The sequence below is a fragment of the Molothrus aeneus genome, chromosome 5, assembly GCF_037042795.1.
Source record: "Molothrus aeneus isolate 106 chromosome 5, BPBGC_Maene_1.0, whole genome shotgun sequence".
NCBI classification, from domain to species: Eukaryota; Metazoa; Chordata; class Aves; order Passeriformes; family Icteridae; genus Molothrus; species Molothrus aeneus.
This window is the reverse complement of record NC_089650.1, coordinates 6,012,938-6,038,669: the sequence shown is the minus strand read 5'-3', so window position 1 is coordinate 6,038,669 and position 25,732 is coordinate 6,012,938. Positions and strand designations below refer to the sequence as shown.

At 42.3% G+C, this 25,732-nt stretch overlaps 1 protein-coding gene across 12 annotated transcripts in view; it reads left to right on the top strand.

Moving 5' to 3' along the window:
• The window catches only part of WNK1 (WNK lysine deficient protein kinase 1), a 98,143-nt gene that overhangs the window by 69,450 nt on the left and 2,961 nt on the right, over positions 1 to 25,732 (top strand). For 4 of the 12 annotated variants that reach the window (XM_066550583.1, XM_066550590.1, XM_066550591.1 and 1 more), the window contains 17 exons: positions 678 to 769; positions 1,301 to 1,463; positions 1,773 to 1,889; positions 4,087 to 4,260; positions 5,035 to 5,086; positions 5,249 to 5,389; positions 5,766 to 7,192; positions 9,869 to 9,952; positions 12,982 to 13,068; positions 13,726 to 13,795; positions 15,269 to 15,339; positions 15,860 to 16,503; positions 17,424 to 17,626; positions 18,668 to 18,862; positions 20,062 to 20,154; positions 22,436 to 22,477; positions 25,483 to 25,670. In XM_066550583.1, the coding sequence (XP_066406680.1) occupies positions 678 to 769; positions 1,301 to 1,463; positions 1,773 to 1,889; positions 4,087 to 4,260; positions 5,035 to 5,086; positions 5,249 to 5,389; positions 5,766 to 7,192; positions 9,869 to 9,952; positions 12,982 to 13,068; positions 13,726 to 13,795; positions 15,269 to 15,339; positions 15,860 to 16,503; positions 17,424 to 17,626; positions 18,668 to 18,862; positions 20,062 to 20,154; positions 22,436 to 22,477; positions 25,483 to 25,670 (3,843 nt within the window). The remainder of the gene's footprint in view (positions 1 to 677; positions 770 to 1,300; positions 1,464 to 1,772; positions 1,890 to 4,086; positions 4,261 to 5,034; positions 5,087 to 5,248; positions 5,390 to 5,765; positions 7,193 to 9,868; positions 9,953 to 12,981; positions 13,069 to 13,725; positions 13,796 to 15,268; positions 15,340 to 15,859; positions 16,504 to 17,423; positions 17,627 to 18,667; positions 18,863 to 20,061; positions 20,155 to 22,435; positions 22,478 to 25,482; positions 25,671 to 25,732) is intronic. The other 8 variants (XM_066550584.1, XM_066550594.1, XM_066550586.1 and 5 more) reach the window with 5 other exon arrangements.

Here is a 25,732-nt window from a genome sequence, read left to right as displayed (position 1 = left end):
TATGGAATATAATGTAACAATAGATTTTGGATGTTTGACTCCTGCAACAGTGTATCTCTGTGGGGAACTAATCCCTTCTGTGCTTGTCTTCAGTTGAAGTTAATATTTCAAATTACCTTTTTCTTACAGCAGAATGTCATGCCAATGTGGGGACCTTGTTGCCACTGGTTGTTCTGTTGGGAAGTGAGTGTGCATCCTGCAGGCAAAAAGCAGTAAAACACTTCACTTCTTGCTAGTATTGTAGAACATTTTTGCCATATCAAAGACAAGCTGCAGTCAATAGCCTTTGAGAATCTGTCATTGTGCCTATTCCCTGCAGCGTGGTTCTTGCAGGGAGAATTGGAACTGTCTCTGTTCTGCATTGGCTTGCCTTTTGCACATTCTGTTAGTAAAACTGTGACTGCATGGCCAGCTGTAGTGACATGTGGCAGTAGAAAGGATGTGTGGCTGGTTTCTTCTCCTCACCCTTCCTCAGATGACATTTTGCTTCACTGCAGTTTGCTCTAGAATATTTTGTAAACTAAAGCTGTCCTAGATGCCAGCTGTTTAAACTTCTAAAAAGGCAGAGCTTTCAGCTTTACAACTGGTTTGGGAGGAAACACTGAAGACTACTGGGTTGCTTGAAGAGAAACTGTACTCTTTGGGGGGGATTCTTGATTGTAGGTTTCTATCCATAGGGTACTCAGGGAGTCTCACAGACTGCTGCTTCAGAGACTCTTCCAGCAACACAGCCTGCTCAGTCTACCCCTCTGGCTTCTTCTATGGATAGGTGAGCACTGCTTCTTTTCACCAAACTGAGCTTCAATGTCATGTGTTAGATTATACTTCATGGATAACCTTTTAGATACATTTTTTCATCAGGAGGATTTTTTTTCCACTGGGAGTGTTCTTGAGGATGAGAATAACTAAAGTTCCTAGAGGGAAACCAGGGTCATGAAGAGTAGAGTATTTTATGGAGGGAGTAAGTAAGGTTGTGTATAGTGATTAACTTTATTTGTCATGTCAGATGGATCATAAGTGACAGGTTTTTTGTCCTTTTGGCACTTAAGCAGAATTCAAACTCCAAATAGCTTGAAAACATAAGATAGATTTGTACAACTCAGCTTTCAAGAGGTGTAGCAGAATAATTACAGTTAGAATTTCTATTTAAGCAACCTGAAGTGTTGACAGGACACTTCTTCTACTCGATGATTAACACGCATCTACCACTTCCCAGAACAGAATATCATGTAGTCGGTTAGAGTATTGTTGCACTTATGGAATGCATGGAAGCTAACAGGAAGTTGCCTTTTGTTTCTAGTGCACATTCTGATGTTGCTTCTGGATTGAGTGATGGCAATGAGAATGTCCCGGCTTCGAGTGGAAGGCACGAGGGGAGGACAACGAAACGTCACATGCGGAGGTCTGTCCGCAGCCGCTCCCGCCACGAGAAGACTTCTAGGCCGAAACTGAGAATTCTAAATGTGAGTATTTTTTATTTTAGGGACAGTTCAGTAGTAATGATGAATTTTTAAGCCTCTACAGGCATTCCAAACATCATCTATTAAGAGCTTTTTAGAGCATTAGATATGGTAATACTGACTTGCTAAGCTAACAATGGTTGCACAGACTATTCCAGAATATTTGATGTATCCTCAGACAAAAATCATGCTCTACATGGCACCATTTATTAGACTGGAAAGAGAACCTGTTTGTATTATACCAGTTAGTTTGTCTCAGTGAACTTAAGATTCTTGTGCTTTTGGTTTGAAGTGTTATTTTCTTTGCTTTAGGTTTCCAACAAAGGTGATCGGGTAGTGGAATGCCAGCTGGAGACACACAATCGGAAAATGGTTACTTTCAAATTTGATTTGGATGGCGATAACCCTGAGGAAATAGCTACAATTATGGTAAGATATATTTTAGAGATGGAGACTCCAGGCAGTTGTATTTTTTTGTTTATGGTGTGGAATTGGTCTCCCATGTAGCATGGTGTGTGTTCGCCTTATTGGTACACAACCACAGCTAGAAATTTGGCACAGAATAGTTTAGCTGATTATTAATTCATCTTGCACACACCAATCACATGGAAATTTGTGTCAGTTTTTACCTTAGATTTGAGGTTTTTATCAAGTGACAAAACTGCTTCTGTTTTTTTGTTTGTTTGGGTTTTTTTTTTTCAATCTGACATTTTCAAAACTGCAAGCAACCTTCTGGAAGTGCCAGGTTAAAGCAATTCTGTTTGCTTCTCTAAGAGCAGGCATTGCTATATCTTCTTATTCTTCAAGCATTTTACCATCATTGTCCATTAAAATGGGAAGATTCTGCCTTTAAATTAAGAAAGGGGAATTGTATTTTGGTTTTTGAAAGTACATAGTGACTGATGCTGCTCTTGACTTTTATCAAAAGAAAAAACTTCTCCATTCAATGTATGATGGCCAGGCACAGGAAAGAATTTGTCCTATAGAGATACATTTAAATAAGAGTATTGACTAGCATAGAATAGAATCCCCATTTATTTTTTTTAAATTTAAAGTCTTATCTTTGGTCTGGTACAGTCTAAATGAGTCTGAGATGGTTTTAATGTTCCTGACGCTGGTGGAGGGATGACAAAACACAGTAGCTTTTGACACCTTCTTGGGCACCTGTGCAGTGATTATCTTCTGCTTAGAGAGGTGGCAGAGTCTGCATTGGTGTGTGCTGGGTTTGTACTTGTCAAAAGGAACCAAACCAGTGATATGGGAGAAATTCTCTGCCACTAATGGCTTTCTGAGAAAGAGGAAGAAGTTGGTTCTTGCCTAAGTACAGATATTAGCACAGTCAATAACATGAGGTTGTGTGCCAGGAAATATGGAGAGTGCACAGATGTCTTTCTTCACCTTAAACCTAAAGTGATCCTATGAAGAAATAAGAGTATGTTTGATTTATGAAAACTAAACAAGCAAAATCAAAACTAAGACACACTCTCCAAGCAACAAAAACCACAAATATTTGAAGATGAGTAGAAGCAAAATAAGTGAACTTTGTATCCAGAATGCAGTCACATAGTTAAAAGTGTGCAACCTAATTTAAACGTCTGAATCTGGAACATTGTGCTTACTGGTTCCCTCTTGAATATTGAGCAAACTTTAGATTGCAAGACTTTGTTTCCTTTTAATCATGATACTGTTAGGCATACCCCATATAGTTGCCTGTTGGTCCTAAACTGAAAGTACTGAAGATTTCTTTAACTAGTATTCTGCATTGCAGAGGCTGATATAAGCATGCCTGACTTTCCTTTTCTTGAACCAGCATCCCAGGAATTTGATGTACATTTCAAGCTTTTCCTCTAAGGCACTTTATTTCTCTTTTCCAGCAGAGACTCTATGACTGACAGCTTTACTTCTGTTTTATAGACTGTCTCTGTGAGTTTTTCCATGCATAATTTAAGGAGACAGAATACTCTCATGGGTTAGACCAAATCAAGAATATGATTTGGTCTTTCTAACTACCAAATATACTTGTTTAAACCAGTTTTATCCAACAGAAGCAAGAGAAGTTATTTTCATAAAGCAATACAATATATTGGAACTAGACAGACTGAGCAACCTTTCTCTCCCTGTATTTGGAACATAATTCATACTGGCTTTTATGTACCACAGCCAGACTTTAAATCAGTGATGTGCAACCTGCATAGAGGAGAAGTTGTATATGGCATGGAAAGAGACAAACACAGGAGACATCTTGCAATACAGAATTTTCAATTTCTTTTATATTATAGTTCTCTTTAAATGTGTCTCATATTGCATTTATTAGACAGGAAGAATTGCAGTAAGGGAGGACTGCTAATTTTAAATTTCCCTGTGCTAAGCAAAGATTGAGGTGACAGTTGATGAAGAAGTGAGAATTGAATGTTGCTCCATAGCAAAGATTAAACCAGGGCACACACTTCTGTGCTGGAGATAATTTGAGAAACAATTGTTTTTCTCTATGTTGTCACCACTTTCATCTTGTTCAGAAGAACAGCAAAGAGAAGACAAACATCAGCACCCAAGAGTAAATTCTGGGTATTCAGTATATTGCTTTGAAATTGTTTGTGGAAAATGAATGTTGTTTGTTCTTTTGCAGGTGCAGAATGAGTTTATTTTAGCAACAGAACGAGACTCATTTGTAGAACAGGTACGAGAGATTATTGAGAAAGCAGATGAAATGCTGAGTGAGGATGCCAGCGTGGAGCCTGAAGGGGATCAGGGCTTGGAAAGCATGCGGACAAAAGACGACGGCTTCTTCCCGGGGTCACAGGTATGTGAAGGACAGGCTGCCTCAGCTCTTGGTATCTTCCATCTTGGGTGGTGTGGCTTTGTGAGTAGAGCTAGCTAGAAATAGAAGCTTCCTGTCATGAGAGATGGCAAAGATCAATAATTAAAAGGCAAAAAGAGAAAGCTTCATATCAGAGTGAGTGCCTAAAATGAAGTTAGAAAGCTAAATAACAGATCTCTTACTTTTTGGTGTGTTTGAAGACTTCCGAAGCTGCTGAATCTCCTAACAGTCCACTAAACAGACAGTCTTAAATGCTGATGCTTCTTGGATTTGAGATTATTGTGAGATAGGACAGTGAAACCCCAACCCTGTGCTGCTCACTAAACACTGAGAGCCTGGTCTCACGCCCTCCACCCAGTGAAGTACTGAGAGATTAGATAGCTCGGTTAGGAAACACAGGTTTTGAAACTGTTTGCTGGGTACTGAAAGTAGAGACTTTGCCTGAATCTCTGCCTTAAATACACCCAGAACTAGTTTGGAACATCCATTTATTTGTTGGATGTTTAAGGAAATCAGTTGGATTTCCAAAAGAATTTTTAGATCAGTTTGTTAACATTGACAGTCACTAAGCTGAGAGTCTCTAAAAACACTCTAGCTGACATTTATCTGGGCAGAATTCCTCTAGATTGGTGATGGTGCTTGGGTCCCACATACTGCTTCCCTTAAATGCCCACATTTCAGTAAGCTAGCGTTTTAAGAACTATCTTGTGGGTTTCTGTTTCAGAATAGAAGTTTAAATTTTATCTTACTTTACAGAAATTAGAGTTCAAACAGCCAGATCCTACATCTTCCATGCCACAAAGAATAGGTAAGTCTTTTGTGATTTTTTTCAACAGTTACCTTTTTCTGTTTCAGCGGATGGGTGCAGCCAAGTTTTTTATTTTGTATGATGGAGTGCACATTCCATATTGCAGGTTATGTATTTAATTGCAACCCTGTGTTACTAAACATCCACCTTCTTTTTGTTTAGGGGTTCCCTCTAGCTCCTTTACCCAGGTTGTTCATTCTGCTGGAAGACGGTTCATTGTCAGCCCCGTCCCCGAGAACCGACTGAAAGAACAGGGCTTTTTCACATCTGCTGTTGTTGGAGGAAATGAAACTTCAGATATGGGTGAGTTCTCCAAAATCTTAAAAGCTGATGCCTAAGACATGTTCTTCAAAACTGTGAAGTTAGTTATCTAAACTGTTCCTGGAGACCTCTCAAAGTATGTTGGGAAGTAGGGAGCTATCTGTGCTGATAAGAGGTGACCATAATTTGGGTCATACCATGCCAGATTCTTGGAGGAAAACTGCTGATGAGCTGTCTGCAAGACTCTGAAACCTTAATTCTCTATTTTAATATAAGCCTGGATTTGTGTGTGGGTTTTTTTGTTTAGTTTGTTGGGTTTTTTTAAATGCTAAAAAGTAAATGTCGTCTTAGTCTAGTCATAGACAATAATACTGTAATGAACTTCTTCAGGTGGACTGATAATTTTCTTTTCTTCCAGTTGCAGCATCTCCTGTACATGGTCCTGGAATGAATCTCTCCCACTCAGCATCATCACTGAGCTTGCAGCAAGCTTTCTCTGAGATGGGGCATGCTCAGATGGCAGAAGGACCTAGCACAGCTCCTCCAGTGTTCAATCAAACAATACCACCATTTCCACCTGCGCTTTCTACCATGGCGGGCAGTGGTGCAACTCCTGCATCTGTGGCTACTTCTTCAGTATCTGTTTCCTCCAGCACTGGTGTTTCTCTTCCAGGATCTGTTACTTTGCCTTCAGAAAGTGCAGCTGCTGGAGTTGCACCAAGCACAAGTGTGCCAAGCTCTATTTCTCCACCTCCGGCCTCACAACCTGGACAGCAATCGACCGGTGTCACTTCCAGTGTGAGCGCCCCTGCTTCTTTCTCCTTATCTGCCACGTCCCAGCCTGCTCAGCCAGTGACTGCAGACATTGCTGCCAGTGCCAGCACACCATCCTCTTCAGCACTGCCATCTGCCCAGGTTCCTGGCGTCACTGCTCTTGGTGCTGCTGCACCAGCTGTGACATCTCAGTCTACTCCTCAGCCTGTGAGTAGTATGGCAGCAGCACAGACATCTGTTGCCCTGTCTGTGGCTCAGAACGTGGCTTTGCAGCTTCCCCAGCTCAGCAGCAGTGGCTCAGTGTCCAGTCTGGCAGAAACAACAGTTGTAAGTGCTCCACAGTCACTGCCTGAGAGTGGGCACTCTCTGGACAAATCGCATTCCTGCAGTGCAGCTGGCTTATCTCTGCCAATTGGTGCACCTTTGTCATCCTCAGTAGCATCAAGCATATGTGGTTCAGTCTCTCAGCCAGTGATCCATCCCTTACTTGTTCCATCGGGAATTACATCAACACCTGTCCTACCCCAGATTTCAGGTGCAACACCCATGTTGCCCCAGGTTCCCTTACCTGGTGTCTTGCCACAACCAGTCACTAACTTGCCTGCAGTACAGCAGACTTTGATCCACAGCCAGCCTCAACCAGCTCCATTGCCCAACCAGCCTCATGTTCACTGTCTGGAGGCTGATGCTGATGCTCAGTCTAAAGCCCCTGGTATTGATGATATCAAGACCCTCGAAGAAAAGCTGCGATCTCTGTTCAGCGAGCACGGCAACGTGGGAACGGTGCATCCATCAGTGTCTCTGGAGACCTCTCTGGTAATGGAAACAACAGTTGTTCCTGGCATCCCAACCACTGCTGTTGCACCAAGCAAACCCCTGACATCCATTAGCACTTGTATACCTCCGAGCAGTTTGCCTCTTGGACCAACTGGCTTGCCAGTGCTGACTCCAGTTGCCACTCCTGGGCAAGTGATCACCCCGGTCAGCTACATCTCTGCCTCGAGCAGCGTGGCCACAGCAGCAGTGAAAGCAGGGACCTCTCCTTCCAAGCCCCCCCTCAGCAGGGTACCGGTAAGAAATGCAGCATCGGTGTCCATGTTCAGCTCTTGCTGAAACATCTTCCTGGGCAGGATCCTTTTTGTAAAGCAAAATATTTATTCAGGAAGAAGTTTCTTCATTTAATGTAGTATTGAAAGGTTTATGCTCTGGTTGTTTCTATGTGTCCCAAGAGGTGTTCTGTTTTGTCCCTAATGGGTAAAAAAAGTCCAATTCCATTTTATGCTTCTGAGAGATGTCTCTTGTGTCACTGTTAGTTTTTCTTCTTAAACTACAAAGAGTGAAGCAACTGTGGTTGGCTTTTTATGTTTGTTTGGGTTTTTTTTAAATACTCATTTTTTTCAAATAGAATTTGGATGTCTTGCTTTAAATAGCTTTTTATCTTGTGCTTGACCACTAGGCTGAGATGGTTGGTTGTATATTTCACCAAGTGGTGGATTCGAGATAGAGGAATTTTGCTTCCTGTTATGAACCTGTTCCTTGCAGTCAAGGGTGAACCTGACTGAAAGGGTTCCGGTTTTTTTAACTTCTCTGCTACTTATTTGATACCTGGATACTGTTTTCCTTTTAAATGTTAGATTTATGAGAGCAGGATTTTGAGAAATTTAGAAGATAACTGAAAAAAAAAGGTTTTTTTCATTTACTGACACATTCTACAAGCAAAACACTCTTTCACAAAGAAATAATGACTCACAGTAACAACTTGAGAGGTGCTGTGGATGTTGTTACATGCTCACCAACCAGATATACCAATATGTGACATTTTCTTTTAAAAGTCTGCCCGTGTGGGGACACAGCACATTCCAGTATTTTAAACTATTTTGGTATTCCTTTCCTTAAATGGAAATGTAGCCCTTAAATTGAAATAAATTGAAGAAAGTTTCAGGTATTTAACAAACAAAAAACTTTAATACTTTCTGCTTTTTGTTTCTGTAATTTTTTTTTTTTGTTCTCATCAACACTTTGTGTTGGCTGTCTTTAGCCAGCCTTGCTATTGACCACTTTCAGGCCAATTCAAGCTGAGCCAATGCTCCCAGCATCTCCATTCATTGCTAGTCTTTCCATGTACTCCTTGTTGTCAAAGACAGTAGAAAATCTCTGCTATGGAAGAGTGGGAATATGTGCCAGAAAAGTTGATAATGAAATCTAGACACAAAGACATCCATTAATATTTCAGTGAAATTGAAAACTGGAAAAGAAATATTGGGAAAAATGGAAAGTGGTATTTTTTCAGGAACAGTCAGAGCAGTTAGAAAATTGCTAATTGCAAACCTGTAATTGCAAAGACTTGGGTTTAAATGGAATAAATGTTATAGGGTTTTTGATTGTCAGTTGTAGAAATCCCACCTCCTCTCTGAAGTTTTCCTTTATAAATTAGTTTTTTTACAAGATTTAATTTTAGTTTCATTTTGTGTTGTTGCTAGCATTAAGGAGCTTATTGCTTTAGTGTTCTGGGGTTTGCTAGACTCTGTGTCTGTGTATTCATTTTGTTTATGGCCAGACAGTTAAATGTGTTTCAGCTTGTCTTACCAATGTATTTAAAGTATGTCTTGCCTCTTATTTATAAAACTAAATGATGAAGTTACCACAGCTTAAAAATTCATCATGCCTCAGAACAGGTAACATCCTCACATGTGTTCCTGCTGCACAGAAAAGCTGAGCTAATGCAACTCGGCCATTTCCTGCTGAAATGTTATTGGCAGGATAGATAACTCTGGGGAGAGCATCTCCACAGGGCAGCCACTCCTGCAACTCAAAGCATTACTTTGAGCTGTGGTAGCACACTGCAGGCCAGAACTGGATCTGGGGCAGACTCTGGCCTGTCCCCCTGTCCTGCAGAGCTCACAGCCTACAGGGGCAGCGTGCTGTAACTCACGAGGCTGTGTGTGTGCTCAGACTTCACGGGCACTGTCAAACCTCAAGATGACAGCTGAGAATAAGAATTGCTAATTGTGCAATGGGTTGCTTAATTCCTAGAACTTGCCACTTCCCTAACAATGGAAATGACTAACTGGAATGTCTGTCTGACCTGGTGAGGAGGCTTTGATGCCTCCTTCTAACTTCTCTCTAACCTCCTCTGCATAACCTGGATACTTCCCCCTACCCAGTTGCATGGCCTAATCACCTTCTGTGGGTCATCAACACCTTTCAGGCTCAAAAAGAAGTGATGGATCAAAACATTGGTGTGAGAGCTCTACACATCTGTTTCTCAACAAGTGGAGACATCCTCAGGCACTGACAGTTGCTGTTCTCAAGTCATGTTGCTTGGAACAATTTGCTGGAAGCATGCAGTTTCTAATGGACAGTTAACATAGAGCTATTGTAAGGAGACTGAGTACATTCTTGCACCATTTTAGAAATTAAGCTTCTTGGATTAATTATTTTAGCATTTCTTCCAGACTTGAAAATAATATCCCCAAGATACTTTGTTCCTGGATACTACAGTTTGTTTAAACTGGAAATTGTGGCTGCTCAAGGATAATCTAGATTATAAAATAAAAATAAATGAAGCCTTCCCCAATTTGGTTGCAAAAGTCCCTAAAGACTCTATGCTAACTGTCCAGGAAGGAATTCTCTACCAAAAAAACAAGTTAAGGCTTCTGTGTATGACATGAGTGACTGTAGCTTGGTATCTGATCCTCCTGTTGTTCCATGTCTGACGGACGCGCGTTTCCTCTCCGTTATCCATAGGTGCTCCCAATAGGTTCTGACCTTCCGGCTGGCACTCCATCCAGTGAGCAGCTGCCTCCTTTTCCAGGACCTTCACTAACTCAGGTGCTACACAACTTGGCAGATTTTATCTGCTTCTTTTCCCTTCAGAGAGCATGTTTCAATTAAACCCTCCGTTGCATGTTATTAATGTTCTTGGTTTTCTTTTCTTTTGACTGAGTAACCCCTTTTGTGTAGCTGTAGCAGTAGCCTGAGTGGCTTCAGCACTGGGTGTGAGTGACCTGGTCTAATGGAGGGTGTCCCTGCCCATGGCAGGGCGTTGGAACTGGATGGTCTTTAAAGTCCCTTCCATCCCAAACCATTCTGTTGTTCTCGCCCTTTGGGGTGCTGTACCCAGTGCCTAATCAGGCTTAGGAGTTTTAGTGTATTAATCTGAACTTGAAATGTTTTTTTTTTTTAAATATAATGCAGTGGAGTGTGTGCATAAAACTTGAACCTGTTTGCTTCTTGAAAAGGGTATAGTAGCAAAATATGAAAAACTATATATTGCCTTGAAATGTTCATAAAAATGTAAAATTGCCTTTGTGAATTCCTTATGAAGTTTTGAGGTTTAGTTGTTTTTTTTTGATGATTGCTGTTTTGTGTTGTTTTTGGTTTTTTTAAGCTTTGTTTTGTTTATTTTGTGATTATTGTTGAATTCTGATTTCACTCGGCTTTAAGATTTTCAAAAGCTACTTGAAGTTCTTTATCATAAACATGACTTGAAATGCAGCAGCCGCTTCCCCTGCTGAGCTTCTGTCCTTGTATACAGTAGTTAGGTGGGATATCTTGTGTGTAAATGCTGGTGCCAGGCAATAGAACAAGAGGCCATGGGCAGAAACTGATGCACAAAAGCTCCACCTAAACATGAGAAAGAACTTCTGTCCTGTGCAGGTGACCAAGTACTGGAACAGTTTGTCCAGAGAGGGTGTGGACAAAAGGGCATCTCCTTTTTTGGAGATAGCCAGGAGCCAGCTGGATGCAATCCTGTGCCACGTGCTCTGGGCTGGCCCTGCTTGAGCAGGGAGGTGGGAGCAGGTGACCACTGTGATCCCTTCCAGCTTGACCCAGTCTGTGATTCTGAGTGGTTTGTACAACTAAGGCAGATGGCATCTGAAGTTGGAAGAAAAAAGCTTATTCAACTGAAATACTTTCTAAAAGTAGCTCCTTTTTACATCTTGATCTTGGAACCATAAGCCATATTCCTACCCTGTGAGTAGCAAGGAAATAGGCATCTTCTTTCTCCAAACTGAGCAAGAAAAAAACCCACTTTTTTCTCCCCCTGATTTCAGAGGCAGAAGCTGGTTTATCTCTTCTAGTCAGTTCTTTCTGAAGCATGGCTTTACTGAAGAGAAGGTGACAACAATTTGGTGATGATTCTTACCTGCACTGTTCCATGGTCAGGTATCAGATATCAGATGGATCAGGAGACAGTTAGTTAAAATCAGTCCTATGGAGTTGATAGTCCTTTTCATTGCTGGAAACTCAGTATATTAGTAGTATTTTCCCCTAAGCTCAAAAGCATTTGTAAGCCACTTCTATGACTCAAGCCACAGTACCACTGCAAAAGGCTGCTTCCTGTTTGTCATAGGTATTTCTGGCAGGATTTGTAGCATGGAAGAGTCACAAATATAGATCCCTTGCAAACAACTTACTGGATTTCACTTCTCATTGGAACTCAGAAGGATTGTCTAGGAGTGAAACAAAATTGGAGAAAACCAACTGAATCAAATCTAATTGACTGTTAGGAGCATTTGCTGCTATCACATAATACTATCTGGAAAATTACTGGCTTGTCTGAAAGTAGACAGGCTTGCCTTCTGTGCTGCTTCTGTCACTAGTAGGTGATTGCACCACTTTGCCCCTCTCCTTAGTAGCACACTTGTAATTTGCAGACAGAATACACGTCATCTCAAGACCAGTTTTGAACAGTCTGTTCCATACTCTTAAATACCTGTTGTATTTATTCCTTGATTGCTTTTTAAAGCGTATTTAGATTAATCTCAAGTTTCATTTTGGTCTCCTTATTCCATAAGGAAATCTTTATTTCCTGATCATTCTGGTGGCCATTTGTTTATTTGAAGCAAATATCTTCTTGAGAGCATAAGTGATGAGTATTATTTAGTATTTCAGGTGACATGTCCCCTCTATTTTACTGTGTTGGATTAAATTACCTCACTTGTCACTAAGCAGTTGGATTTCTGAATGGAGTCATACATACAAAACCATCTTCTGCTTTTTTTTTGTATAATGGAATTGATACAGGCTTTATTGTTCCTAGGGTTTTTGGTTTTGTTTTGAAATCCACATGTCAGGAAGAATGTTATCCTGGCAACCTTTTGAAAGCATCTTTATGCTATTATGTACCTCTAACTTTCAGTGGAAAGTTGTATTTTTATGTTGTCATGATCCCTGCTTCAGTTTTAAAAACAGATACAGATTCTTTTTTTCTACTTGGAGAGATTAATAATGCTCAAGTTTGGATGAAAATTTCTGTTCTGTAGGGTCAGAATTGCAGCTTAATGGTATCTGACAATACATTCTTCTTTCAATGTATATTATGGGCATGGCCCTAATTTAGTCATTTTGAGACTTTGGGACTTTTTTTATCTTCAAGGTATTTTTAGGTCAAATATTCTTCTCTTCCTCTCCCCAATCCAACTGGCCAAGTTTGAAAAACATCTTGTATTCTAACTGAAACAGCTGAAATCTAAGTAATAAGCATACTTGAGAGATTCTGCCCCTCTCCATCATTTTCAAGTCAATCCATCTATGTAGCCTCTCTGAGGGAACCTGTGGGTTGGTGGTTTTTTCTTGATTGATTGGTTTTGAGTTGTATTATACAGTTTTTTCTTTTTTTTTTTTTAATTCCACCTAATTTTCACGTTCTGTTGTTTTTAAACAAGTGTGTTGCATGAGTTGTTCCCAGTCTTGCTGTGCTATACATGTTAAATCTAAATGTGTAGGAAGGAAGTTTGATAGAAATACGAAAGCTGTACTGAGTGCTTTAAATTTTAGTATTGAATATGTGTGTTTCTCAACAATGCTTTTGTTTTTCCTGAGCTGGGACATTGTTTTACTTTTTTCTTTCTCAGTCCCAACAGCCACTGGAAGATCTGGATGCTCAGCTGAGAAGAACCCTTAGTCCAGAGACCGTCCCAGTGACATCTGCTCCTGCCTGTGTATGTTTGCAATGTTGGCAGTTTAGTAGTCTTGAAAAACCTCAGTGTTTTTCCAAAGTCATACTCTTAGGTCACTGCCTTTAATATCACTACACCAGTATTTAGATTTTTAAAAATAAAAATTCAGAGTCACCTTCCAGTTTGTAGGACTGAGTCAACCAAAATCGGAAAAGTCTGTATATTGCAATAGATTATGTAATTTCCTGAGGCTGTTTTTTGGTATTAGTTGTTACTCCAACTTTTCTGGTGATGTCACCAAAGTAGGAATAGAAGTGGCTGTGGAATAAGGGGAAAGAGCATTAAAAAAAATCAGTATATGATATGTCAGTCTTAATTTGGGAGGGCTGTTTCAAGTGTGGATCTGAAATTTTTAAAGCCTCTGTTAAAGAGCTTTGGACACTGAATGAAGACAGTGACTGACAATACAAGTGGTTATTTATACGTTTTTTCTGCACAGGCCAAGGGGGTGATCTGCTCACAGCCTCAGGGTTATAAGGCCTGTAAAATCTCTTGTCTTGCATTTGTCTTTTCATGAGTCATACTTTGTCCCTGTTGGAAGCAAAAAAATTATGTAGTAAGCAGTATGTTGGATTTGTTGGCATTCAATGAAACTGCTAAGTATTTTAATTTATTTTGTTTTTCTCCTTGAACCTGCAGTCTGTGCCCTCAGTAGCATCAACAGTGGTTACTGAGCCGGTGTCCACAGCAACACAGAGTCTGAAGGATGGTAAGACAGCCATGATTCCTTTAGGTGATTTCCCAGCATGGAGACAGAAATCAAAATGGAACAGAGTAACCACTTGGAAGGTTATAGCCTTTTCTACTAAGTCATGGAATGGCAGCTCCTTCAGGGCATCTTATTAGTTTTTAGTAGCCAGACTGAAATGTTCCCCTGTAGGCCATGAGGAGGGGGGATGATAAATACTTACGTATTGTAGTGACTCATTTAGGATTTAAAGCTGTCCAAAATGCTAAATTAAGATTCACAAAGAATCTCCACTATGCTGCTGTGGTACAGCATCAGGACTTGAAGGAACTGTTTTCTGTCATGTGTTATGTTCCTGGCAACAGCAGTAGGACCCATTTTGTGTCATTACACTGTGATACCTCTCCCTTACCCTAAGGGTGTTGCATTTCTGTTTGAACAGAGAAGCCAAACTTAAACTACTAAAAATTTAAGAAAGGTGGTAAGAAACCCAGACTTCCTTCTTTCTGCTTTAGAACACCTGAAGGTTGGCTGGATGATCACCACTTAAAGTCTGGATGATCAATGACTTTCAGATCTGTATGGATTGAGTTATTGGGGAGGAATTCAAACACTTGCAAAATAATCTGAGATTTTCCTATCAGTATTCATCAAATGGTTTTAATTTTTGAAATCTTCTTTTTTTAAAAGAAGCTGTTAATATGGTGCTAAAATTTTTTTCTTGAGCTGTCTAGTAAACACTATTTAACATGTGTGGGCCTCTGAAGTTGAATAACAAACCTTCAGAAGCCAATAAAACTGTGAAGGAAAATAAGTTATGTACTCTCATTTTGGGACATTGGTGAACTATAATGTAGAATGCATTAGTCTGCTATAGAATTAGTTGGGTTTTGTCTTTTAAATTTAGAAGGTAAAGGTAAACAAACTGGGAAGTTGCTTAATAAACAGTGCAAGCTGTCCAATAGAACTGATTTAAAAATAGAATGTTATTTCTCAGCTTTGTAACTTTATACTGCCAGTGCACAGAGCAACAAAATTAGGAGCTGACACCTAAGAGTCCAACTTGGAGAACTTCAGATAGACTGCTTGGAGTAAATGTGGTTTATAGCATTGCCTCAACTTGCCCCTTTTTGGTGAATAAGTTGTCTCCAGCATTTGTGAAATTTAGGTAGTCACTCTGGGTATTGAATCAATTTCACAAAACTTTATTTTTTATTATTTGTCTATTTCACATCTCTGTTTGAAATCAGTGTGCTTTTTTTACTGTTGCCTAAAAGTGTAGTTTTGGCAAATACACTGTGCAGGGAAGCTTTGTAGAAAAATGCTTCAACTTAACATTAATAATTAACATTTTAATATTAATATGGTGCCTTGAGTCTAGAAGCCTCCTTGGAGTTAACAGATAGTTGAATTCGAAGCACATAAAAAGAAATGGTTGGAGTTCAAATAATTTGTTGCTCATTGTTGTCTTAATCCCATTTTCCTTTTCCTTAGCTTTGGCAGCAGGTGATGGAGAGAGTGGTGCTGCAGGAGGAGCCAGTGTGCTGAAGATGGGACGGTTTCAGGTACCAGCTGCTAAACTCACTTGGCTCTTGGTGCAGCCTCTTTGGGTGGTTCCTGCTAGTGCCAGATCAGTGTGCCATGTGCAGGACTTTGCTGTCCATGTGGAGCTTTTGAAAGCAGGTCTGCAGATGCTGTTTCCATTCAGGGCAGAGATTGCACAGTCTGTGCAGGCCTAGAGTTGTGAGCATGGGGTTTCATCATAGCAGGCCTTAGCTGTTGGCCTCAGTCTTTAATGTTGGGCTGCTCTTTGGCTAACAGTGCTGGGATGTTCACTCTATTATGTCCTTTTGGTGAAGGAGGCCCCCTCTGAGGCTGCTGTTTCTTGGAGTTAATCCTCCAGATTACAACAAGTGCTGCTTTGTGTGGCAGTGTTTTGCCTGGAGGGAAGCAGTGGCTTGCTTTGTGGCATACCTAGGAAATGAGTTATTTTCCCCTCTCAGATGCATCTTACCATTAAGGGAAATAAAAGCATCACGTTAAGGAAAAACCAAGGAAGTCTGCATGATTGTATTTCTATTATAGGTATCGGTGGCAGTGGATGATGTGCTTAAAGAGGGTGACAAACCTGACACGAAGCCAGTGCAATTTGAAACCACCTCCAGTGATTCTTCAAGCCTTTCTGGCAGTAGCCCAGAGAGCACGCTGGTGAAGCAGGCTGGGAAGAGCGGGGCTGTGGCTGCCACCCCCTTGGATGTGGTGGATGGCATTCCTGGGGCAGCTCCCGCGCCGGCAGATGCTGCTCAGGCCACCAAGGTTGGGCGCTTCCAGGTGACCACGGCGACGGATCAAGTGGGGCGTTTCTCCGTGTCGAAGGCTCGGGATGAGGTCAGCTGTGCTGAGAAAGAGCCTGTGACTCTTCCTCTCTCAGTGGGCTTGGAACAAGTTGCTTCTTCAGCTGCAGCTCCGAAGAAAGAGTTGGAGTCGAGGCAGTCCCCACAAATGAATGGTCCGTCCTCTGATCCGGAGGTTGCTTTTCTCAGTGGCATGGCTAAGGATTTGGATGATGGCTCAGGGAGCCCAGACTCTGTCCAACACCTGGGATCAAAGATCAGCCTCCCTGTTCAGAGCCTTAGCAACTCCTTCAACTCTTCCTACATGAGCAGTGACAATGAGTCGGATATTGAAGATGAAGACTTGAAGTTGGAACTCCGTCGGTTGCGGGAGAAGTAAGGCTTTGTCTTTGGGTGGTTGTAATGGTTGGATGGAAGTAAGGCTTTTCCTTTGGGTGGCTGTGTATGGGATAGATGTAACAGCATTAATATGAATGTCACCTCTACTTCCCTTAGCCTTTTGCTAAGTGTCAGGAGCCATTGTCAGCGTTTATGTGGGAAACAAGGTTCTTTAGTGGGAAAGCGGTATACAGTTATAACAGAAGAGGAATATACATGTTTGGTGGGCTGAATTTTCAATCCTGTAACCTTGTTGTATGTAGATTGCCAACGGCACTATGGATAAGACTGTAGATCTAAGAAAGATTTGCATATCCCTGGAGTTAGTGGGAAAAACGTAGTGTTGTTTGAAAATGACACACAAGTCTCTGCATTTCTGATCTGCATTTCTGGCATTTCTAATGGTTCTTTTCCTGAAGAGACCTTGTTGGCTCAGGAAAGGAATTTAGAAGTGAAGCAATGTAACCTACTAATTTATTTATACTGAAAGTTGAACTATTTTTTAGGGTAGCTGGCAGTTTTAAATCCTGTGTATGCAACTGCTCTGAAACAAATTGTAAGGCAATACCAGGGTAGAAGTCTCCAAGGCCATATGTCTGAGAAAATGAGCAATCTAGCTATTCCTGTAGGATCTGAATGCTTTTTTTGTACTTCTGTTTACTCTGGTTTTGTGATTGCAACGTTGGGAACTTAGGTTTGGAATTGTAGCCAGGGCTAGAGCACACTGGAAAATGGCAAGTGTTCTGCCATGTGTGTTCAGTGGTTACTATTTAGTGGAAAAGATTTATTTACTTCTTTCTTAAATGTTTGAGAGTTTGACCAAAGAAGCATCTCTGGCTCGACTGGAGGGAGAAATTGTTTGCATCTATGTGCATGCATAGAATTCTTGTAAATCCCACTGTTTTGTAACTTGCTAGGCACCTTAAAGAGATCCAGGAGCTGCAGAGCCGCCAGAAGCAGGAGATTGAGTCACTCTATGTGAAGCTGGGCAAGGCTCCACCTGCAGTAATTATTCCCCCAGCTGCACCCCTGTCAGGAAGAAGGAGACGACCTACGAAAGGAAAAGGCAGCAAGTCCAGTCGTAGCAGCTCCCAGGGACATAAAAGCCCTCAGCTATCAGGTGAGGCTTCCTGCAGTGTTTTTAGCAGATAAAATAGACCAAGTACCATCTCTCATTCTTAGAGCTGTGTCTCTGTCTTTGTCTTTTCTTTTGAGGAGAGGTGTGTGTGTGTGTGTGTGTGTGTGTGTGTGTGTGTACCAGTTCCTCCCTGAATTTCTTTTATCATTTTTGAAATCACTTTTGCTGTTTGGTAGTCTTGCTTGGGACTTTTTCAGTCCACTGAAAGGTACTGTGACGTTGCTCTGTAAGAGCAGTTTTAAAGTTATGCTTTGTGGGTTTTTTAGATATTAGTCATTGGGCTCTGACTAGAAAGAAAAGTGTAAATTTACAGTATGGCAGAAAAGTTTGTTTTCTAAAGATAAACTGTGCTTGTTCCCTCCTGAAACTGATTTTGCAGAATGGGTCTGGTCTCTTTAGTCATCTCCAGAGACTTTTTTTTCCAATTTAGTACCACTGAAGCATGATATTACTGGTGTCCTTACACTGCAGAAACTCACAGTCGATGTAATTTAAAATAGTGGCTTTTTTCATGGAATTGAAGATTTGTTGTACTTACAAATTGAGAATCAGTTTCAATTGTCAAGGCTTCCTTTCCTACTAAGACCATTTTTCTCAAAAACAGAACTCAGGAACTAGTTCTGTTTACTGATTGAGTGACGTGGGTCACAGATACTCTCTGGGTAATTGGAGATTCTCCAGTCCTGCGGCAGGAGCAGTGTTGGAGGGCCAGCAGTGCCAGCAGAAATATTTGATTCTGCTTCTTGCATATTCACTTTGTTAATTCCACGTCATGCTGAGATTTCTGTATCCACTCACCCTGGCTGCTCATTTCTGTTTTGCTGTGTGTTAGAGGAGCTCTGTGAGCACATAAACCACCACAGAGTTGTCTTAAAACTGAGGGATTTTTCTGGTCTTATTGCTTTCTCAGAAAGTGGAGTAGTTCTCTCCCCCTGCCTCTCCTTCTCTTGCCTGGATTGTCATGCTTGATCAGGTTCAAAAATATATGCAAAGCAAAACTTTTTGCCTTCCCTTTTCCTCTAGGCAACCTGTCAGCTCAAAGTGCACCGTCAGTCTTGCCCCCACAGCAGACCCTTCATCCTCCTGGCAGTGTGCCAGAGACTGGGCAGAACCATTTGTTACAGCCCCTCAAACCTTCACCTTCCAGTGAAAATCTCTACTCTGCCTTCACCAGTGATGGTGCCCTCTCGGTACCGAGCCTTTCGGCGCCAGGCCAAGGTAAGACTCCAAATGCAATTAGTGGAATTAGCAGTGGAAATTAATTGTAGACTTCATGACACTTGGTTTGTAATACCTGGTGTAAAGCAGCTCTGGGGTCCCCAGCTTGTGTGTGGAGGCTGATAAGGATGTTGTTTGCAAGTGGGTTTGTAGCTTCTCACTCAAGTGAAGTGTGAGGTGGTTGGAGGTCTGAAAGCCCAAGGACAGCACAAGAGAGTGCAGTAGGGTGGTGGCAGCAGCGAAGTTCTGCTGACCTGGGAAAGGTGTTGGCTCAGAGGGAAAGAGACCAGTGAGACTGGGGGGTTGGAAATCAGACCAAGGAAGGGGCAGGACAAGTTTGATGTTAACAGATAACTGAAATGGTTGAAAGTTTCCAAAGACTTGGAGTCTTAGTCCTTTTAGACTTCCTAGCTGGTTTGGCTGTTCCTGTCAATGGAGTTTTTAACAGTAAAAGGTAAAAAAAGGCTCATGTTCTTTAATTGTGAATTATCCTGGAAGGAAGAGTCAGTGTAGGAGGATGAAATGGTGGGAGTAGTAAATTGGTCATGTAGTCAGGTTTCTCAGGTAGTGGGTAGCTTGTTATTAGTATGTTATCAAATAATTTCTCAGGCACAGATCTGATTTATTCAGTAAGGAGGGCTTTTTTTGCTTGTCATTAGGGGATGATTCCTTTACTTATCTGAACTTAGCTGTTGTAGGTTTTTTTCCCCCTTTGCACATCTTTTTGAAAAACTTTGCCATAGACAGTTTGAATACATCAATTCCAATGTGTGTGAAACTGAAGAATTGCATACAGAAAATGGAAATAGATTTAAGGAAGAATTTTCTATAGGGGCTTTTATCAGGAAATGTTTCAGGCATTTTGGAGCTACTTGAATCTTCTCCCTGCATCCAGAATTGTGCAGTACCATTTAAAAATTGGGTGCTTTTGCCAGGATTTGGCGTTCCTGTAGATTGCAACTTTATAGTTGGGTTATGTCCTGGAGAGTAGCAGTGCAAACCTGGCCTCACGTCTGGAGGTGCTGGAGGGAGTCTCTTCACTGCGTATATTGTCTCTGTACTCCTTGGTCTGCACTTCGAGACTTATTCTTGTGTGTCGTGATTGCATTTCATCCTTCCAACTTCAAGTTGCTAACATCTTGTAGTGGTGTTCTGTCTCCTCTCCTTTCTCTGTTCTCCCTGTTCTTGTTTTCTCACAGGCTGTGCGAAGTTTAACTGTGCATCTGAGAGAGTGACCTTCAAGCCTGGTGGCAGGAGGACCCGATTTCTGAGTACGCCCTGCTTGGCTCTTTGTGTGTAACACCTTTACTCCTTCCTTGTCTGGTTTTTGTTTTGTCTTTTTGGTTTTCTGTTTCTGCTGCTTGGATCTGTTTCATGCAGCCCATCCTCATCTGCCACCGTGTATTCCCTCCCATCCCATGGCTCAGCTCAGCTGCTCTTAGCACACCTTTAGAAGTTTGGGGTCTCATGTTAGGTGTTCTCTGCTGTTAAACTCACTCTAGCAAACACTGATTTTTCTCTAAACCTTGAGAGGAAATTTTCAGGACAGGTCAGTGAAATGACAAACTGGGGAGACTTAACAAGGCCCATTGGTAGTTCTGCTTCAGCATGTGTTAGACGACATGAGACTTGTAGCGGGGAAGAGTGAGGGAGATTTGTTTTCCAGGTTATCTCTTAGCTGGACACTTGAGCAGTGGCGGGGGGAGTGTTGCCCTCCCTGGCAGTGTGCTTGCACAGCACAAGTTGGATGTGTGTCCCCAAAGCTGGTGACAGTGCAGAACTTTGATGCCACCTGTAGGCAGCTTGTAGTGACGACTTGTGTTCATGAACAGATGGCTAGCTAAAGATCCAAGTGTTAAAGGGGTTTTAAAATAATTAGAGAATAATTCCAGGCAAACTCAAAAGAACCTTACCTACTAATGGGCTCAAGTTTAGAAGTTTTTCCTGTGAGTTGGAGATAAATTAAATGTAAAACAAGTAGCAGTAAAAGTGGGTAAATAGACATTTTCAGACATCCTGTCAGCCCTCACAAGCTAGCTTGCAGCTCTTCTCAGAATCCTCTCATTTGTACTTACATTAGGCCAGACTTACAAGAGAGCCTCAAACTTCTGATGTGGCTGAAATAACAATATGCTTGAGCCAAGGCTGCTGCTGTGATGCTTTTTATTGGGAGTGCTGCAATATCTCCTATGCTGCTTCTGCAGGCTGGACCCTTTAAATGTCTGACATTTGTTTCCCACCCTCTGGAATGACTCGGTGTGAGGAAGTTTGGAGTGCTGTCAGGAGCCCTCTGGCTGCCCCACTGCATGGCAGTACCACACATCTGCATCATCTGTCTTGCTGTGCTTGGCAGGGCTCAGCTGAGCCAGGGCTGTGTGTGAGAGCTGGGCCTGCCCTTCTGCAGAGACAGCTGCAATGAACCAGCCCCATCCTCTGAGAAAGGAAGGGAGGGAAACGTCTTCCTGGCTGTTCAGTTTTGTACTGAATCTAACCCACTTCACTGGATTTGGGATCTAAGCACTAAAATTATTTAATTTTTCAAATTTAGCAGCTTTAAATATTTTTGCTGTGTATATTAATGTGCAGATCTGCACTGACATCTGCACTATCCAGATTTAATGTTTCTTTCTTGGAAGAAGTTAAATTCTTACCAAAGCTAACTCAAAATTGTTAGTCTGGCCTGTCCTTTTTAGGGGAAGGGAATATGAAGAACAGCCAGTCTGTTTGTAGAATTGACATTGAACTGAATATATGAGAGTATAATTTATTTCCAAGGCCTAGGCTTGCTGTAAATTGGCTGTCATCTGGCTATAAGAGTCCTTTGGCATGTGTATCTCTTGCTTCTGGGACTGATGCTAAGGGAAAAAGATTCCTTTTGAAAAGAGTGTTGTAGCTGTCCTGTAAAAGCAGGTAGTACTTGGCATGGCTCAGCTTGGCCTGGCACCTGGCTTGCTGCAGGCTGCTTGCTTCCTGGAGCCCTGTCCTTGAAGTGCTGTTGCTGCTGTGGAGAGTGACAGCTGGAGAAGATACTGGCTTGGAATCAGTGGTGTTGAGGAAACAGTGCAGTGATTGATGCTTTTAACCGTGCAGCTGGAGAAACAGAGTGGTACAGCTTGGCAGGGAACGTCTGAACTGTTTTCACACATCTGAGAAAAGAGGGTGACAAACTAAAAGCACTTGACCTATCAAATAAATCTGTTGCTGGTTGAAATTTGATAGTTGTAAAATGCTTCCTACGTCCTGGCAAAAATGAAAGATGTACTTGCTTTTCCTTCTGATAACAGCCACAGTTGTGACTGTTTGATAACAGTTGTGACCTCAGTGTCTCCTGACATTCTTCACAATGGTTTGGGAATTATGAAGAATACATGTGGGAGGCTGAGCCTCTTCTCTTTGTGATTAAACTGTCAGACGAGTCTTTGAGTTTGTCTAGAATGTTCCAGTAGTGACTGTTCAAGCCCTGCTGTGCTGTGTCCTCTGTTTCTCACCAAGCTTTTTGTAATGTTTCCTGATACTAAACATTTCTCACTGTTTCTCTTATCTTTAACAAATTACTCTCTCTTTGTGCTTCAGGGAAGATGGTGAAAAAAGTCTGTCCTTGCAACCAGCTCTGTAGTAATTATCTTATTTCTGTTATCTCCAATTCCTGATTGTAAATCTATTCATCAGCTTTTCCTGGTCACTGAAGCCTTATGTCCCTGACTCTGTCTCCAGCACAGCATCTGTCTGTCTGTGTTATGCCCTCTAATGTGTGCTCTGTCCTTAGAAGATTGGCTAGTCTGGTGCTGCTCTTGCAGCCAGGGGGAGGCAGGCAGAGCCTCCCCTTCCCTGTGGAGCTCTGCTCTCACTAATGAGAGTGACATCAGGGCCAGTTGCTCATTGTAACCTGCTGGAGTTGTACTCAGAGCAGCTGCTTGGTTTGGGATTTGATGGGGCTTATCACCTTAGTGATGGATCCAATTGCAGACACTCCAATGTTTTAAAAGCCTAAGAGAAAGCCATCAGAGATCTCCAGTGTGTCTTCCAAAGCAAGAGATGTTCAGAAAAGCCTGTGTGTGCACATGTCATTTAAGACTGTTTTAAAGGTGTCATTTGACTGTGGTTTATGGGGGAAAAAAATCCAAGAGCAGAATTAAGGCATTATAGGTAGTGGGCTGGAGAGAGAGAGAGCCTGTTTCACTTGAGATGCCTCATGTCAGAGCAGAACTGGGGATGGCTGCTGTGACCGAGCAGGAATGTGGGGGTTGTTTCCATGAATGCCACAAGTTGAAGCACTTGCTTTTCAGCCTCTTCTGGATGGCAGTTTCTGCAGGCAGTGAGTGTGTCAGAGCTCAAATGTAAAATTCCTGAGAAGTCAGTTTTAAATGGACCTTAGGTGAGAGCTCAGCTCTCATGCTGTAGGCCACTATGTCTTTGACCTGAGATGGGAGCTCTCTGACAAAGCCACTCTGGGAGACAAAGCTCTGGCAGCCTTTGTCACCCTGAACCAATCTAGTTCTTTGCAAAACTCTTGAATTCCCCTAAGGGATCTTTCATCTCTTCAGCTGAATGTGCTGTAGTATATGCCTTGATTGACTCTCCTCCTTCTGTAAGCTGAGGAGGGTCTCTGGTGTAGGTCCAGGACCCAGAGTGCTTAGTGATTCAAATGGAAATGTGAAATGGCACAAGTGGATGCTGGCTATCCTGAAGAGGATGAGAGCAAGTGTGTCAATTGCTGCATGCACCTCATGGTGGAATGTGGTTATTACTGGTTTTGGCAGTGTTCCCCCTCCCACAAGTAACCTCTTCCTTGCTTTTGCCTCATTTGTATTTAACTTTACCTTTCACATCATTGCTCTTATTAGATGATTGTATCCGGAGCCCTTCCCGCACGATGCGTGCCCAAGGTTCTCCTTATTTCACAGCACTTTCCTTGCCCCACCCAGTGTGTCCCTGCTCCTCTCCATCAGTGCTGCCCCTCACTCCCTGCCCAGGGAACCTTTCTCTTCCCTTGCCCTGTGTTCTTGCATGCCTGCCCCCACTAACAACTCCTGTGGGCACCCAGCCCAGGAGCCACTTCCATGCTTGAGCTGGAACTGGTGGGGCCAATCTGTGTCCTTCCCTCCTCAGCACTACTAGAGGCAGTAACACTTTATTTGTCCTGCATAGTAAGTATGTCACCTACCTAATCCACTCCTCAGTACGAAACATTCCTGCAGGGCTTTGGAACCAGTTCTTTCTTTGATACAGTGGTGGCAAGGAATGTGGCTGATGGCCAGGGAAAGTGGGACAGATGAAGGAACTGCCAGGCAAGAGGTAGGGATTCTGTCATTGGGCCTTTGCAATAGAGATGTGATGTTCATTGCTGGCATTTCTGTGATCCACCTCTCAATGGCTTCCCTTCAGAAATGCCTGCCATTAACTCAGGTGTTCATGGATTTCCCAGCTGCAGTCTCCCAAGGGAGCAAGTGGAAATATTTGAGGAATAGGTGAGGATGAGTGTTTGCAAGCAGTGCTGTCTTTAGCCCTGCTGATGCTGATTTTGTTGTTGAGTCTGCTCTAGTGATTAACTGGCACTTCCACAGCTGTAAATGAGGATACTTTGCAGTACTGCTGGGAATTCAGCATCCTAGGTAATACACGACTTCTTTGCTTTGTGTGGTGAGATCTGCCTTTTAAAAACCTAGACTGGAGTGCAGTTACTTGTTTATAAATATGAGTGGCAGAGGAGGGCTGTCCAAAACAAGGCTTCTAGGTTGGTTTTCCCCCTCCCCACAGAATAATGTTCAGCAAGCTTTCTAGCAGAACTGAAACCTGGCATTTCCATGAAGAGGTTTTGTGCTCTTGCAGTGAAAAGAGAAACCTGTCAGCTTGTCTGAGGAATACCCTCACTTCTGCCTTCTTTAAGCTATATTAGTTGTTTGGATCTCAAATGCTTATTCTTCTGACTTAGGAAATCTGAACATAATGGCAAAAAAAAATGCTTTTAGAGGCAAAAAGCAAAATTTAATGCAGTGCAGAACTTCCCTGCAGATCCTGGCCATTTGGTGGATGAAGACAGTCCCATTTGGTTATCCTCAAGAACATAAGTATGGCAGCTGTGGGAAACAACAGTTGCTGTTTCTGGCTGGGGCTATTTTTTTCCTTTTTTTTGGTCAACTGGGTGAGTTTTTCTCTTCATTTCACAAAGTGGAGATAATTTGCTACAGAGCAGCTGGTGATGCTGATTTTACTGCTTCTTGTTCAGCATCCAGCATTGTCCTCCAAGATGGAATTGACCTGTACCAGTAGTGGTTGCTGCTGGTTAAAAGGTGTAGATGAGAGAGCGCCGTGCCTGTACTATCACTCAGTGCTGAAATCTAATGTCCTTTTTCTTCCACATAGACCTGTAGGCTGCTACCACTCCCCTCTTAGGATGACCACTTGCAGCACTTCTTGCAAAGTAAACCCATCTGTGAAACATTTTGAGAAAATGCCTGTAGGAGTCCTTGCAGTTCCCACTTCAGTGTGTCCTGGAATTGAAGCTCAGAATTAATTTGCATGGCATTTTAACTCCTGGTGTGCCATTACCACAGTTGCTGAATGCACTAGAGGCAGGCCAGCGCTGAGGCAAGTTGTGATGGCTGTGTTTGTGTTTGTAGGGACCAGCAGCACCAACACAGTGGGGGCTGCAGTGAACAGCCAGGCTCCCCAGAGCCAGCCCACGGCCATCGCCTCCAGCCGCAAGGGCACCTTCACCGATGACCTGCACAAGCTGGTGGATAACTGGGCTCGGGACGCCATGAACCTCTCCGGCAAGAAAGTTGGCAAAGGCCACAGCAACTATGAGGTGAGCTGGGACCCCTGAGGGGTGTGCTGTGTCTCCCTGGGGTTTCAAACACACTGGGGTTT